Source organism: Tachyglossus aculeatus, chromosome 10 (assembly GCF_015852505.1).
Source record: "Tachyglossus aculeatus isolate mTacAcu1 chromosome 10, mTacAcu1.pri, whole genome shotgun sequence".
Lineage (NCBI taxonomy): Eukaryota > Metazoa > Chordata > Mammalia > Monotremata > Tachyglossidae > Tachyglossus > Tachyglossus aculeatus.
The window spans coordinates 56,651,131-56,664,987 of NC_052075.1; the positions used below are offsets into that span (position 1 = coordinate 56,651,131).

The 13,857-nt window shown below is 51.1% G+C and overlaps 1 protein-coding gene across 1 annotated transcript in view; it reads right to left on the bottom strand.

Annotated features, from left to right (window-relative positions):
- Nucleotides 1–986: 986 nt before the first annotated feature.
- The window catches only part of SPRYD3 (SPRY domain containing 3), a 29,759-nt gene continuing 16,888 nt past the window's right edge, over nt 987–13,857 (bottom strand). The window contains exons 7-11 of the mRNA XM_038752129.1: nt 12,783–12,932; nt 10,464–10,521; nt 9,825–9,944; nt 3,872–4,038; nt 987–1,121 (exon numbers count right to left, since the gene is read on the bottom strand). Of these exons, the coding sequence (XP_038608057.1) occupies nt 987–1,121; nt 3,872–4,038; nt 9,825–9,944; nt 10,464–10,521; nt 12,783–12,932 (630 nt within the window). The remainder of the gene's footprint in view (nt 1,122–3,871; nt 4,039–9,824; nt 9,945–10,463; nt 10,522–12,782; nt 12,933–13,857) is intronic.

The window sequence follows — 13,857 nt, forward strand, 5'->3', positions numbered from 1 at the left end:
CTCACAGTCTTCATCCCCATTTTCCAGATGAGGTCACTGAGGCCCAGAGAAGTGAAGTGACTTACCCAAGGTCACACAGCTGACAAGTGACGGAGCAGGGATTTGAACCCATGGCCTCTGGGTCCCAAGCATGTGCTCTTTCATTCATTCAATCGTATTTACTGAGCGCTTACTGTGCGCAGAGCACTGTACTAAGCGCTTGGGAAGTACAAGTTGGAAACATATAGAGACGGTCCCTACCCAACAGCGGGCTGCATCTCATCCCACCTCTCCCCCAACCTGCCCGCCCCCTCCCCGGCCCCGCCGCGGGCGGGAAGAACCCAAGCGGGCATGGTGCCTGTTCGGATAAATAGGGCGCGTCTTTGTTTATTGTCTCTATAAAGGGCTCTGGTCTGTACATACATTTCAAACAGAGTGCAGGGGGGGCGAGGACAGGGGGCTGCAGGGGAACCCGGCCCCCGGCGGCCCCGCCGCGGCTCCCGATGGGCAGGCTGGACCGGACCGGGCGCGGATCCAAGCGGAATAAAGCAGCAGCGGCGGTAGGAAAGGGAAGGGGGGCGGGCGGCAGGGTCCTTTCCCTTCTCCCCCTCCCCAAAAGGGGCAAAGCCGACCCCACCGAGGCGGGGACGTTTGGCATCCTGACGACGACGACATAGCAGCAGAAGAGGACCCGCGTACACGTGTACAACCCCCCCCCGCATATACACAGACATGCATAGACACCCACGCACCGGCGGTGCTCTCCCGGGGACCGTGGTCTCTCACAGGCGGACACGCGGCAGGCTTGCTAAGGGTGGGACAGGGAGGTGGGTGGGCGCGGGCCCCGCCAGGCCACGGACCACCGCCCGCGCGGCCACCGTGGCTCAGCGCCGGGCGGACGGAGGGCAAGCGAGGAGCGGGGCCGGCTGGGCAAATATTTGGCAACAACAGCAGCAGCAGCAGCAGCGGCGGGATCGAGGGCCGCCCGGTGCGTGGGGCGGGTGGTCCTAACCGCTGAGCGGGTGCAAGTCCACCTTGACCTTCTCCCCGCTGCTCAGCATCCCCACGGTGGGATAGAAGCCCCCCGGGGGCACCACGGCGTCCTTCTTCCCGATGATCTTCCCGTTGCGGGTGAAGAAGACCTGCGGGGCGGTCGGGGGCCGGTGACACCCTGTCCTCTAGACCGTCCGCTCGTGCGGGCGGGGAAGGCGGCGGCCGTACCGTTCCGCCGTACCCCCCCGAGCGCTCAGTACAGCGCTCCGCCCGCAGTAAGCGCAGCGTGGCGTAGAGGAAAGAGCCCGGGCCTGGCAGCCGGAGGACATGGGGTCGAATCCCGGGCTCGGCCACGGTGTCTGCCGGGTGACCTCGGGCCAGTCACTTCATCATCATCGATCGGATTTATTGAGCGCTTACTATGTGCAGAGCACTGGACTAAGCGCTTGGGAAGGACAGATTGGCAACATGTAGAGACGGTCCCTACCCAACAGCGGGCTCACAGTCTAAAAGGGGGGAGACGGAGAACAAAACCAAACATACTAACAAAATAAAATAAGTAGAATAGATATGTACAAGATAAATAGAGTAATAAATATGTACAAACATATATACATATATTCAGGTGCTGTGGGGAAGGGAAGGAGGTAAAATGGGGGGGATGGAGAGGGGGGCGAGGGGGAGAGGAAGGAAGGGGCACTTCACCTCTCTGGGCCTCGGGTCCCTCAACTGTAGAATGGGGATGGAGACTGGGAGCCCCATGCGGGGCGGGGACCGTGTCCAACCTGACAGCGTGGTTCAGTGGGAAGAGCCCGGGATTGGGAGTCGGAGGTCGTGGGTTCTAATCCCGGCTCCGCCACTGGCCAGCCGGGTGACTTTGGGCGAGTCCCTTCACTTCTCTGGGCCTCAGTTCCCTCTTTTAGACTGTGAGCCCACTGTTGGGTAGGGACTGTCTCTCTATGTTGCCAACTTGGACTTCCCAAGCGCTCAGTACAGTGCTCTGCACACAGTAAGCGCTCAATAAATACGGTTGATTGATTCTCTGGGCCTCAGTGACCTCATCTGGAAAATGGGGATGAAGACTGGGAGCCCCACATGGGACAACCTGATCACCTTATATCTCCCCCGGTGCTTAGAACGGTGCTTGGCACATAGCAAGCACTTAACAAATACTATCATTATTATTATTATTATCCTGTATCTTTTCCAGCGCTTAGAACAGTGCCTGGCACATAGGAAGCGCTTAACAAATACCACAATTATTATCATCATTATTATTATGGTATTTGTTAAGCGCTTCCTATGTGCAAAGCACTGTTCTAAGCGCTGGGGGACACACAAGGCGATCAGGTTGTCCCACGCGGGGCTCCCAGTCTTCATCCCCTTTTTACAGATGAGGGAACTGAGGCCCAGAGAAGTGACGTGACTCGCCCAAAGTCACCCAGCTGACGAGTGGGAGAGTCGGCATTTGAACCCATGACCTCGGACCCCCAAGCCCACGCTGCTTGATTGACTGAGTGTTCCCACCCAGATGGTACTGTAAGTCCAGGGGGGCTCCCCGGAGGAAGTGAAGCAGCGGAGAGACCCCGAGGGGAGCGTCTCGAAGCCAGGATGCAGCCCTGCCGGGTTTTTTTCCCTCATTTTTTTTTTTATAACAGTATTTGTTAAGCACCGGGCACTGTAATAATAATGATGGCATTTATTAATAATAATAATAATAATAATGGCATTTATTAAGCGCTTACTATGTGCAAAGCACTGTTCTAAGCGCTGGGGAGGTTACAAGGTGATCTCAGGTTGTCCCACGTGGGGCTCACAGTCTTAATCCCCATTTTACAGATGAGGGAACTGAGGCCCAGAGAAGTGAAGTGACTTGCCCCAAGTCACCCAGCTGACAATTGGTGGAGCCGGGATTCGAACCCATGACCTCTGACTCCAAAGCCCGTGTTCTTTCCACCGAGCCACGCTGCTTCTCTATTAAGCGCTTACTATGCGCGCAGCACTGTTCTAAGCGCTGGGGAGGATACAAGGTGATCAGGTTGTCCCCCGCAGGGCTCCCAGTCTTCGCCCCCATTTTCCAGATGAGGGAACGGAGGCCCAGAGAAGTGAAGTGACTCACCCAAAGTCACCCGGCTGACCAGTGGCGGAGCCGGGATTTGAACCCACGACCTCCGGCTCCAAAGCCGGGGCTCTTTCCGCTGAGCCACGCTGCTTCTCTGTACTAAGCGCTGGGGTAGATACCAGCTGATCGGGTTGGGACACAATGCTCGGCCCACAAGGGGCTCACAGCCTTAACCCCCATTTTACCGCCGGAGGCCCGGAGAAGTGAAGTGACTCGGCCAAGGTCACCTAGCAGGCGAGCCCCAGGCCGGTGAGCCCCCTGTGGGGTAGGGACCGTCTCTATATGTTGCCATCTTGTACTTCCCAGGCGCTTAGTACAGTGCTCTGCACACAGTAAGCGCTCAATAAATACGATTGATTGATTGAGCCCACTGTTGGGTAGGGACTGTCTCTATGTGTTGCCAATTTGTACTTCCCAAGCGCTTAGTACAGTGCTCTGCACACAGTAAGCGCTCAATAAATACGATTGATTGATTGATTGATTGAGCCCACTGTTGGGTAGGGACTGTCTCTATGTGTTGCCAATTTGTACTTCCCAAGCGCTTAGTACAGTGCTCTGCACACAGTAAGCGCTCAATAAATACGATTGATTGACTGATTGATTGAGCCCACTGTTGGGTAGGGACTGTCTCTATGTGTTGCCAATTTGTACTTCCCAAGCGCTTAGTACAGTGCTCTGCACACAGTAAGCGCTCAATAAATACGATTGATTGATTGATTTCCGTTAGGCCACGCGGCCTCGTCGCGGGGGCCCTTTCCCACCGCCGCAACGACTCACCACGACTTTCCTGCCCTCGATCTCCTGCTCCATCTCCTCCTCTTCCTCCTCCTCCTCCTCTTCCTCCTCCTCCTCCTCCTCCGGCTCCTGGTGCAGGTAGAGAACGTTCCCGAGGCCGCGGTGGGTGGGGGACAGGGTCACCCCGTCGCAGCTGTCGTCGCTGTCGCCTGCCCGGGGAGTGGAGGGAAAGGATATAAAATAATAATAATAGTAATAATAATAATAATAATAATAATAATAATAATGATAGCATTTACTAAGTGCTTACTATGTGCAGAGCACATACAATGTGCAGAGCACATAGTAAGCGCTTAACAAATACCACAATTATTGTCATTATTATTATTATGGTATTTGTTAAGCGCTTCCTATGTGCAAAGCACTGTTCTAAGCGCTGGGGAGGTTCCAAGGTGATCAGGTGGTCCCACGGGGGGCTCCCAGTCTTCATCCCCATTTGACAGATGAGGGAACGGAGGCCCAGAGAAGTGAAGTGACTTAATGATAATAATAATAATAAGGCACTGTTCTAAGGGCTGGGGGGATACAAGGTGATCAGGTTGTCCCACGGGGGGCTCACAGTCTTCATCCCCATTTTCCAGATGAGGTCACTGAGGCCCAGAGAAGTGAAGTGACTTGCCCAACGTCCCACAGCTGACAAGTGGCGGAGCCGGATTCGAACCCTTGACCTCTGACTCCAAAGCATAATAATAACGATGGTATTTATTAAGCACTTACTACATGCAAGGCACTGTTCTAATAATAATAACACGATGGCATTTATTAAGCGCTTACTACATGCCAAGGACTGTTCTAAGCACTGGGGAGGTGACAAGGTGATCAGGTTGTCCCCCGTGGGGCTCCCAGTCTTAATCCCCACTTTACAGATGAGGGAACTGAGGCCCAGAGACTAATAATAATAATAATAATGATGGCATTTATTAAGCGCTTACTATGTGCAAAGCACTGTTCTAAGCGCTGGGGAGGTGACAAGGTGATCAGGTTGTCCCCCGTGGGGCTCCCAGTCTTAATCCCCACTTTACAGATGAGGGAACTGAGGCCCTGAGAATAATAATAATAATGATGGCATTTATTAAGCACTTACTATGTGCAAAGCACTGTTCTAAGCGCTAGGGAGGTTACAAGGTGATCAGGTTGTCCCCCATGGGGCTCGCTGTCTTAATCCCCACTTTACAGATGAGGGAACTGAGGCCCAGAGAATAATAATAATAATAATGGCATTTATTAAGCGCTTACTATGTGCAAAGCACTGAACTAAGTGCTGGGGAGGTTACAAGGTGATCAGGTTGTCCCACGTGGGGCTTGCAGTCTTAATCCCCACTTTACAGATGAGGGAACTGAGGCCCAGAGAATAATAATAATAATAATAATAATAATAATAATAATGATGTGGCATTTATTAAGTGCTTACTATGTGCAAAGCACTGTTCTAAGCGCTGGGGAGGTGACAAGGTGATCAAGTTATCCCCCGGGGGGCTCACAGGTTTAATCCCCTTTTTACAGATGAGGCCCAGAGAAGTGAAGTGACTTGCCCAAAGTCACCCAGCTGGCAAGTGGCGGAGCCGGGATTTGAACCCATGACCTCTGACTCCAAAGCCCGGGCTCTTTCCACTGAGCCACGCTGCTTCTCTGTTGTTATCCATAGAGAGGCCAGGCCTGGGAGTCCGAGGACCTGGGTTCCAATCCTGACTCTGCCCCGTGGCTGCTGGGTGACCTGGGGCATGTCACTTCACTTCTCTCTGCCTTGGTTTCCTCAACTGTTAAGTGGGGATTAAATCCTATTCCCTACTTGGACCGTGAGCCCCATGTGGGACAGGGACTGTATAGATATATAAATGTATATGTATATATATCTATGTATAGATATATAAATGTATACACACATATATAAGATTATTATATATTACCGCGAGCCCCATGTGGGACAGGGACTGTATAGATATATAAATGTATATGTATATATATCTATGTATAGATTATAAATGTACACACATATTATATTATTATTCTATTATATTCTTCATCATCAATCGCATTTATTGAGCGCTTACTGTGTGCAGAGCACTGGACTAAGCGCTTGGGAAGTACAAGTTGGGAACATACAGAGACAGTCCCTACCCAACAGTGGGCTCACAGTCTAAAAGGGGGAGACAGAGAACAAAACCAAACATACTAAGAAAATAAAATCAATAGAATAGATATGTACAAATAAAATAAATAAATAAATAGAGTAACAAATATGTACAAACATATATACATATATACAGGTGCAAAGTATATATATACTTAAACAGCACATATATATATAATATACATAATATTCTTATATTTATATATATATATATTCAGCACTTAGAACAGTGCTTTGCACATGATAAGCACTTAACAAATACCATCATTATTATTATATATAATAAATATACATATATCCTCTAGACTGTACAGAGAAGCAGTGTGGCTCAGGGGACAGAGCCCAGGCTTTGGAGTCAGGGGTCATGGGTTCAAATCCCGGCTCCGCCAACTGTCAGCTGTGTGACTTTGTGCAAGTCACTTCACTTCTCTGTGCCTCAGTTACCTCATCTGTCAAATGGGGATGAAGACTGTGAGCCCCCCCCGCGAAACAACGTGATCGCCTTGTAACCTCCCCAGCACTTAGGACGGTGCTTTGCACGTAGTAAGCGCTTAACAAATACCATCATCATTATTATTATTATTACGCTTGTTGTGGGCAGAGAATGTGTCTGTTGTATTGTCCTCTCCCGAGCTCTTAGGACAGTGCTCTGCACACAGTAAATGCGCAATAAATACGATTGACTGATCTGACAATCCATCAATTGCATTTTTTGAATGCTTACTGTGTGCAGAGCACTGTACTAAGCACTTGGGAGAGGACAATAGAATAATAAACAGACACATTCCCTGCCCACAGCGAGCTTTCGGTTTACAGTCACTTCAAGTCCCTTAACTTCTCTGGGCCTCAGTTCCCTCATCTGTAAAATGGGGATGAAGACTGTGAGTCCCCCCATGGGACAACCTGATCACCCTGTATCCTCCCCAGTGCTCAGAACGGTGCTTTGCACATAATAAGCGCTAAACAAATACCATCATCATCATTATTATTATTATTACGCTTGTTGTGGGCAGGGAATGTGTCTGTTATATTGTTCTCTCCCAAACTCTTGGGACAATAATTACAATGGACTGATTTGACAATTCTTCAATTGTATTTTTTGAACGCTTACTGTATGCACAGCACTGTACTAAGCAATTGGGAGAAGACAATAGAATAATAAACAGACACATTCCCTGCCCACAGCGAGCTTTCGGTTTACAGTCACTTCAAGTCCCTTAAATTCTCTGGGCCTCAGTTCCCTCATCTGTAAAATGGGGATGAAGACTGTGAGCCCCCCCCATGGGACAACCTGATCACCCTGTATCCTCCCCAGCGCTTAGAATGGTGCTTTGCACATAGTAAGCGCTTAACAAATACCATCATCATTATTATTATTATTTTTACGCTTGTTGTGGGCAGGGAATGTGTCTGTTATATTGTTCTCTCCCAAGCTCTTAGGACAATAAATACGATTGACTGATCTGACAATCAATCAATTGTATTTTTTGAACGCTTACTGTGTGCAGAGCACTGTACTAAGCACTTGGGAGAGAACAATAGAATAATAAACAGACACATTCCCTGCCCACAGCGAGCTTTCGGTTTACAGTCACTTCAAGTCCCTTAACTTCTCTGGGCCTCAGTTCCCTCATCTGTAAAATGGGGATGAAGACTGTGAGCGCCCCCATGGGACAACCTGATCACCCTGTAACCTCCCCAGCACTTAGAACAGTGCTTTGCACATAGTAAGCGCTTAACAGATACCATCATCATCATTATTATTATTATTACGCTTGTTGTGGGCAGGGAATGTGTCTGTTATATTGTTCTCTCCCAAGCTCTTGGGACAATAAATACGATTGACTGATCTGACAATCCATCAATTGTATTTTTTGAACGCTTACTGTGTGCACAGCACTGTACTAAGCAATTGGGAGAGGACAACAGAATAATAAACAGACACATTCCCTGCCCACAGCGAGCTTTCGCTTTAGTCACTTCAAGTCACTTCACTTCTCTGGGCCTCAGTTCCCTCATCTGTAAAATGGGGGTGAAGACTGTGAGCTCCCCCCATGGGACAACCTGATCACCCTGTATCCTCCCCAGTGCTCAGAACGGTGCTTTGCACATAATAAGCGCTTAACAAATACCATCATCATCATTATTATTATTATTACGCTTGTTGTGGGCAGGGAATGTGTCTGTTATATTGTTCTCTCCCAAGCTCTTGGGACAATAAATACGATTGACTGATTTGACAATCCATCAATTGCATTTTTTGAATGCTTACTGTGTGCAGAGCACTGTACTAAGCACTTGGGAGAGGACAATAGAATAATAAACAGACACATTCCCTGCCCACAGCGAGCTTTCGGTTTACAGTCACTTCAAGTCCCTTAACTTCTCTGGGCCTCAGTTCCCTAATCTGTAAAATGGGGATGAAGAGTGTGAGCCCCCCCACCATGGGACAACCTGATCACCTTGTAACCTCCCCAGCACTTAGAACGGTGCTTTGCACATAGTAAGCGCTTAACAAATACCATCATCATTATTATTATTATTTTTACGCTTGTTGTGGGCAGGGAATGTGTCTGTTATATTGTTCTCTCCCAAGCTCTTGGGACAATAAATACGATTGACTGATTTGACAATCCATCAATTGTATTTTTTGAACGTTTACTGTATGCACAGCACTGTACTAAGCAATTGGGAGAAGACAATAGAATAATAAACAGACACATTCCCTGCCCACAGCGAGCTTTCGGTTTACAGTCACTTCAAGTCCCTTAAATTCTCTGGGCCTCAGTTCCCTCATCTGTAAAATGGGGATGAAGACTGTGAGCCCCCCCATGGGACAACCTGATCACCCTGTATCCTCCCCAGCGCTTAGAACGGTGCTTTGCACATAATAAGCGCTTAACAAATACCATCATCATCATTATTATTATTACGCTTGTTGTGGGCAGGGAATGTGTCTGTTATATTGTTCTCTCCCAAACTCTTGGGACAATAATTACGATTGACTGATTTGACAATTCTTCAATTGTATTTTTTGAACGCTTACTGTATGCACAGCACTGTACTAAGCAATTGGGAGAAGACAATAGAATAATAAACAGACACATTCCCTGCCCACAGCGAGCTTTCGGTTTACAGTCACTTCAAGTCCCTTAAATTCTCTGGGCCTCAGTTCCCTCATCTGTAAAATGGGGATGAAGACTGTGAGCCCCCCCATGGGACAACCTGATCACCCTGTATCCTCCCCAGCGCTTAAAATGGTGCTTTGCACAGAGTAAGCGCTTAACAAATACCAACATAATCATTATTATTATTATTACGCTTGTTGTGGGCAGGGAATGTGTCTGTTATATTGTTCTCTCCCAAACTCTTGGGACAATAAATATGACTGACTGATTTGACAATCCATCAATTGCATTTTTTGAACGCTTACTGTGTGCACAGCACTGTACTAAGCAATTGGGAGAGGACAACAGAATAATAAACAGACACATTCCCTGCCCACAGCGAGCTTTCGCTTTAGTCACTTCAAGTCACTTCACTTCTCTGGGCCTCAGTTCCCTCATCTGTAAAATGGGGATGAAGACTGTGAGCCCCCCCATGGGACAACCTGATCACCCTGTAACCTCCCCAGCGCTTAGAACGGTGCTTTGCACATAGTAAACACTTAATAAATGCCATCATTATTATAATTATTATAGCCCCGGCAGGGCCCGGGCTCCGTCCCGCCCCTCTCCCCCCAGAACTAGGTTGGTCGGTCTACCCTCACTCCTCTCCACTGCTGCCCCGGGCCCGGCTACGCACCTTCGCTGTCCAGCATGTAGTCCCGGGGGAACATGATGCCGCACCCCATAATGTCCCCCTTGTAGCATCGCGGTCCGAAACGGTCCCCGACTCCGCTGCCGTGAAAGATCTTCCCGTCATCTGGGGGAGGTGACAGAGCCGTGGGGACGGGGGGGTGTCGCCCCCTCGTCTCCTCGCACCCGCCTCCCCCGTCCCCGGGCGGGACCCCGGTGCTGGGCGATTCCAGGGAGACACCTATCCCTCCCTGGGCCCCGTGTGTGTGTCTTCCCCTGCAGGGTCGTGGCCACGATGGGACGGCGGAGGGGCAGCGGGCGATTGGGGTTTGGGGGCAGGACCCCGCCGAGTTGAGGCCATTCTCCGCCGGTCGCTGCTCCGCTCCTCACCAGGGGCCGGGGCGGCCCGGTAAACTGAGGCAGGAGACCGGACTGGGGGCTGGCGGGGCTCCACCCACCCGTGCGGAAAGGAAAATGGTCCCAGTGGGGAAACGACAGGAGAATGGGGGCGACTGGAAGCGACTGGGAGGGCGGGAGTGCCCTTCCCCGATCCCGGGCTCGAGTCGCGGTGGAGGGGGTCGGGGGGTGGGACCCCAACGTTGGGATGGAAGGGAGGACCGGGAGGGGGGGGACCCCGAATTCCCACCTGCATGGTACGCCACGGAGCCCCGGCTCCACCCCGGGTGCCTGTTTTTGGGGTAATCCTGGGGGGAGACCAGAGAACGACAGTCAGTCTTCTAGACTGGGAGCCCGCTGTTGGGTAGGGACCGTCTCTGTATGTTGCCAACTTGTAATCATAATAATAATAACGGTGCTATTAAGCGCTTACTATGTGCAAAACACTGTTCTAGGCGCTGGGGGGGATACAAGGTGATCAGGTTGTCCCACGTGGGGCTCACAGTCCTCAGCCCCATTTTCCAGATGAGGTCACTGAGGCCCAGAGAAGTTAATCAATCAATCGTATTTATTGAGCGCTTACTGTGTGCAGAGCACTGGACTAAGCGCTTGGGAAGTACAAGTTGGCAACAGATAGAGCCGGTCCCTACCCAACAGCGGGCTCACAAACCAAACCAAACCAAACATATTAACAAAATAAAATAAATAGAATAGATATGTACAAGTAAAACATATAGAGACGGTCCCTACCCAACAGCGGGCTCACAGTCTAGAAATAAATAAGTTTATTTAAGTAAGTTAAGTGGCTTGCCCAAGGTCACCCAGCTGCCAAGTGGCTGACAGGGGAAGCAGCGTGGCTCAGTGGAAAGAGCCCGGGCTTAGGAGTCAGAGGGCATGGGTTCGAATCCCGGCTCCTGTGTGACCTTGGGCAAGTCACTTAACTTCTCAGAGCCTCAGTGACCTCATCTGGAAAATGGGGATGAAGACTGTGAGCCCCACGTGGGACAACCTGATCACCTTGGATCCCCCCCCACAGCGCTTAGAACAGTGCTTGGCACATAGTAAGCGCTTAACAAATGCCATCATTTTGAGAAGCAGCGTGGCTCAGCAGGAAAGAGCCCGGGCTTTGGAGTCAGAGGTCATGGGTTCAAATCCCGGCTCCACCAATTGTCAGCTGTGTGACTTTGGGCAAGTCACTTCACTTCTCTGGGCCTCAGTTACCCCACCTGGAAAATGGGGATTAAGATTGTGAGCCCCCGGTGGGACAACCCGATCACCTTGTCACCTCCCCAGTGCTCAGAACAGTGCTTTGCACATAGTAAGCGCTTAATAAATGCCATTATTATTTATTTATTATTACTAAGGGGCGGAGCCAGGATTCAAACCCAAGACCTCTGACTCCCAAGCCCTCGCTCTTTCCACTGAGCCATGCTGCTTTGTACTTCCCAAGCGCTTAGTCCAGTGCTCTGCACACAGTAAGCGTTCGATAAATACGATTGAGTGAATGAATGAACGCCCGTTCCGCCCATTCGGACGCCCTCCCTTCGGCTTCCAGCCCAGCTCGGCGCATGGCTCGCCTCCGCGGCCCGGGTCCCCCTTTCATTTATTCAATCGTATTTATTGAGCGCTTACTGTGTGCAGAGCACTGGACTAAGAGCTTGGGAAGTCCAAGTTGGCAACATCTAGGGACGGTCCCTACCCGACAGCGGGCTCACAGTCTAGAAGGGGGTGACGGAGAACAAAACAAAATCTATTAACAAAATAAAATGATCAGAATAAACGTACAAATAAAATAGAGTAATAAATCTGTACAAACATATATACATGTAGACAGGTGCTGTGGGGAGGGGAAGGAGGTAAGGCGGGGGGGATGGAGAGGGGGACGAGGGGGAGAGGAAGGAAGGGGCTCAGTATGGGAAGGCCTCCTGGAGGAGGTGAGCTCTCAGCAGGGCCTTGAAGGGAGGAACAGAGCGAGCTTGGCGGATGGGCAGAGGGATTGGGGGCATTCCAGGCCTGGGGGATGATGTGGCCCGGGGGTCGACGGTGGGACAGGTGAGAACGAGGTACGGGGAGGAGATTAGCGGCAGAGGAGCGGAGGGTGCGGGCTGTGATGGAGAAGGACAGAAGAGAGGTGAGGTAGGAGGGGGCAAGGTGATGGACAGCCTTGAAGCCCAGGGTGAGGAGTTTCTGCCTGATGCGCAGATTGATTGGTAGCCACTGGAGATTTTTGAGGAGGGGAGTAATATGTCCAGAGCGTCTCTGGACAAAGACGATCCGGGCAGCGGCGTGAAGTATGGATTGAAGTGGGGAGAGACAGGAGGATGGGAGATGGGAGAGGAGGCTGATACAGTAGTCCAGATGGGATAGGATGAGAGCTTGAACGAGCAGGGATGGAGAGGAAAGGGCAGATCTTGGCGATGCTGCAGAGCTGAGACCGGCAGGTTTTGGTGACGGCTCAGATGTGAGGGGTGAACGAGAGAGCAGAGTCGAGGATGGCACCGAGGTTGCGGGCTTGGGAGACGGGAAGGATGGGAGTGCCGGCAACAGTGATGGCACCGTTGCCCCTCACCCTGCGGGCCAGGCCCAGCGCGATGTAGCACTTCTCCCCGGGGTCGACAATCTCCACCTCGAAGTAGTGACTGCGGGTGCTCAGGGGCAGCCGGGCCTGGGCCAGCCCCACGTCGATGATGCTCTTGCCCTTTCCCACGTACTCCAGGAGCTGGGGGCGGGGGGAAGAATTGGGGGGCGGGGGAGAGACGCGCCACGTCAGAGCCGGCCCCCAGCGCTCCCTCCCCTGCCATCCGGGTGAGCCGGGAGCACATTAATAATAATAATAATAATGGCATTTGTTAAGCGCTTACTATGTGCAAAGCACTGTTCTAAGCGCTGGGGAGGATACAAGGTGATCAGGTTGTCCCATGTGGGGCTCACGGTCTTCATCCCCATTTTGCAGATGAGGGAACTAAGGCCCAGAGAAGGGAAGTGACTTGCCCAAAGTCACACAGCTGACAGAGCCGAGATTTGAACCCATGACCTCGGACTCCAAAGCCCGGGCTCTTTCCGCTGAGCCACGCTGCTTTTTCCTGAATATGGCAGGAAGCCCCTCTCCGCAGCCCACCTCAGTCCTTCCTGCTGTAGCAGCCCAAGGGGCTTTTTTTTTAATGGCATTTATTAAGCGCTTACTATGTGCAAAGCACTGTTCTAAGCGCTGGGGAGGCTACAGAGTGATCAGGTTGTCCCACGGAGGGCTCACAGTCAATCCCCATTTTCCAGATGAGGGAACTGAGGCCCAGAGAAGTGAAGTGACTTGCCCAAAGTCACACGGCTGACAACGGGAGGAGCCGGGATTTGAACCCATGACCTCTCACTCCAAAGCCCGGGCTCTTTTCAGAGCTACGAGAGGGGCTTGCTCTCCCCTGCCCTGTTCCCTCCTCCTCCTCCTCCTCTCCAGGGGCAGGTAATAACAATAATAATTATTATTATGGCATTTGTTAAGCGCTTACTATGTTCCAAGCACTGTTCTAAGCGCTCGGGTAGATACAAGGTCATCAGGTTGGACGCGTCCCCCGTTTTACAGATGAAGTGAGGCCCAGGGAAGTTAAGTGACTTGTCCAAGGTCACGCAAGCAGACAAGGGGCGAAGCC